Genomic DNA, 3,416 nt, shown 5'->3' on the forward strand with positions numbered 1-3,416 from the left:
ATATCTCTCTGCCGTGTTGATTTTTTTTTGACTTCTATAAATATCTAGATTTTGATAAATTAAAAGTGACATTTATTAGAAGCAGTTTTGTCGAACTGCACGATCTTTTAGAGACGATAGGAAAAATGAAGAAGTTCGCGCGGGTTTGCATTCTCCTTGTGTAGCGAGTTGGGCAGTGTCAGAGCGAGTAGCGTCGGTTGCTGCCGAAGGCCGAGGAAACCAGCTCAAAAGCGGATTCACTTTTACACCGGTAACGAACAGTTCTTCGCATCGTACTGTGTGTACGCTGCGCCACAGCTGTGCGTTACCCTTGGCAGAAACACTGGCGTTTTCATGGCAAGTCTGTTAAAATGGCTTTACTCTCTGAGAAACACAAGCCTTTTCGATGGATTGAGATACTGAAATAGTGACAGGTATTTTTACAGTATTAAATGTATTTAATGTATTAAATTTGCTGTATTAAATGCTTCATTGGAAAAATAAAAATAATTATTTGATAGTCTCTGTGCAAGTCTGTACTTATATGGCCAGATGACCCTATTAATTTTTAGAAGAAAACAAGAAGGCAAGTTGGGAATAAAACTTCATAATTCAATATGAACTGGATACTGAACAGGTTTTCCTCTTTTGTAATATTGCATTTGTCTTTTACAGGGTAAACTTTTTGACTCTACAGTAACTGACGAAGGAACGTGGACATTAGGTAATCACCTGCATCTGAAATAACATTATGAGGGCAGTAGAACTTCTCAAAATATACTGCACAAGACTTTACCCCCTTGTTGTAATGGGGGAGTTTACTTTCTTCCCTGTACATAGCTTTGTGAAAAAGACAATCATTACTGCCAGATTAAGGAGCTGAGGTAGCACAAAAGCCCGAGAGATTAAGGTTAATGGAAAAATGCCGTATCTTGGAAGGTAGTAGTCAGCGGATTATAAACATTTCCATATAGTGAGAAGTTTTTTTGCAAACCTTTATTAAAGCTAGATAATTACAGTACAGTTATGTGGTCTGTTCCTCTCCAAAATTGTTACTTTTCTTGTTTTTCTCCTTTTCTTCTGCATTATATTTTTGGGATAGGTGATATCATATGCATTATATTTTTGGGATGGGTGACAAAACCTATTGTCCAGGGGAATCAAAAGCAGTCTAAAAAATCATAGTAAGGTACCTACAGATAATAAGCAAAAAAAGCTTCTCTGATCATAAATATTGTAACATGTTCAGAATGTTTTGGTTTTTTGCAATCATATTTGTGGAGTGTGCCTCTTACTTAATGTTTTTCTATGATGGATTTTGTTTTCCATTCAATATTTATTCTAAATATTGATTAATAATTTAGTAACCTAAACAGAAAACTAGAAGTGTGAACAAACATTGTGAAGTGAAGCCTATTCTTTTCCAGTATGCAAATAATCTTCAAAATACATTTTATAATGCTGTATTTATTCAATTAAGTAGAACTAAACATGCCATGTGTTAACTTCGAAATGTTCTTCCAGTATATTGTCTGTAGGCATACTGTCTGTGTTTAAATAGATCGATTATACCACCGTATGTCACTAAAACTTAGTTCTGGCTTTTATTGGTAATAACTCCCTGTAAAGCCTGACCTCACGTCCTTCATTATTGCCTTAGCTGAGTTGTATAGGTAATAGATTAAGTCTTTTCTCTGTTGTGAACCTCTGTAAAAGGTTAGTTTATGTTTGCAATAGAAGTACTTAGGAAATGTGTTTTAATCCCTTAAAACAGCTTCAGCATTTTACAGGCCAGAAAGGGGAGATATGGCTGTATAGGCTATCTTTGCTTCAGCCTTTCTGTCTCTTGTTAATGTTTATTTATTCATCAATAACCTTGTTGGCATTAAGAATTTAAATTACTTCACCAAAAAAATCCTGCAGTTGTTAATGGTGAATTCACTAAAAGAGCAAGAATGACTAGCACACAGGACTGAGTTTAATGGTTGTTTTATGTCTCTTTTCATTCAACAGAAGACAGGAAGCTGATACGAATTGTTCTAATGAAGACAAACCGAGATGCCGGAAATTGTTGGACGTCTCTGTTAGAAAATGAATATGCTGCTGATCCTTGGGTACAGGACCAGATGCAAAGGAAGCTTACACTGGAGCGATTCCAAAGAGAGGCAAGTTAAACGGCCGTAATTACTCCTTGTATTTTGTGTTTGCGCAGAGAGGTTATGGCTGTGAAAGCTGAGCAAAATTGTTCTGCTGTCCAGTGCCACGGAAACATGTACTGTAGTTCAATATATATAGACTGTTCACGAGGCTTTATCAATGTACTTTCAAGAGGTTATTCTGTCTGTAGTCTATCTGAAGGTTTTGTGAGTTTGAGGAGGGGTATTGCTGTTTCAGAATTGGTTGCGTAATCTAACAACTTTTCACTTAAGTTACGCTACGCACAATTTCTATTATTATCTAGAATTATGACATAGCCATATTTACAACAAACTTCTAACATCAAGCTCTATTGAATACGTTTGTTTAAAACATCAGGTGATATAGAATAGTTAGCGGGAAAATATTTTCCTTGCCCTTCTACTAATATTGTTTAAATTGTTTTGATGCACTTAGCGCACAACTATTCCTATGCATATCTGCAGAGTTGTGGAACTACAACTTACTACTGAACTGCTGAATCCGCACACTACATATTGCAATAAAGAACATCGTTTTTATGAAACTTATCCAGCATGGCACTTGTATTTTCAAACAGTAATTTCAAAGGACACCAGAAGCTGGAAATTTTTCTTAAACTTTTCTTAGTATTTCTTTACTGGGAGATCTAACTGCTTGCCAAATTGGGAACAGCATTACAAAGTCACTTCAGCAGTAGGTGTCCAAACTGTGACAATTCAAGGTTTAATTGTGGGTGCATTTTCCAAGAATTTCAGTGCCATGACAAATGGATGACAAGTTGATCATTACACGTCCTTGTTACAATGGCAGAATATTAACAGAAAGAGTTTTGGGCTTTTTCTGGGTTGTTGGGTAGTTTGATAGTTTTTTAAAAATTTTAATACCAATAATCTATCTATTAAACTTTTCTCTTACCTCCATCAGAACCCTGGATTTGACTTCAGTGGGGCAGAAATTTCTGGAAATTACAGCAAAGGGGGACCAGACTTTTCTAGTCTTGAGAAGTAAACTGTTTTTATCTGTGATCCTTGAGAGGACTTACAGATTACACTAAAGGACTGGAATCATGTAACTGGTGAAGACTTCAGTGATCTCTTCAGTGGATTGTTGTCAAGTCGTTACTTCAGTGAAGAGAAAGATCGCTTCCAGTAGAATGAAGACAAAGTGTTACCAGCTGATTTATGAGCTGCGATAACTTTCTAATACTAAGGGACAAACTATAGAGAAAGACGTACACAAAAAAGTAACATCTTTAAGCA

At 36.0% G+C, this 3,416-nt stretch overlaps 1 protein-coding gene across 1 annotated transcript; it reads left to right on the forward strand.

Annotated features, from left to right (window-relative positions):
- Positions 1 to 111: 111 nt before the first annotated feature.
- Positions 112 to 3,416, forward strand: NUDCD2 (NudC domain containing 2; the record flags this gene model as incomplete). The annotated part of the gene is made up of 4 exons (XM_009704833.1): positions 112 to 336; positions 642 to 703; positions 1,993 to 2,144; positions 3,082 to 3,416. Coding segments are annotated over 4 exons (523 nt in total), but the record flags the coding sequence as incomplete, so codon positions are not given.

This window comes from Cariama cristata, unplaced genomic scaffold (genome assembly GCF_000690535.1).
Source record: "Cariama cristata isolate BGI_N322 unplaced genomic scaffold, ASM69053v1 Scaffold15047, whole genome shotgun sequence".
In the NCBI taxonomy this organism is placed as follows: domain Eukaryota; kingdom Metazoa; phylum Chordata; class Aves; order Cariamiformes; family Cariamidae; genus Cariama; species Cariama cristata.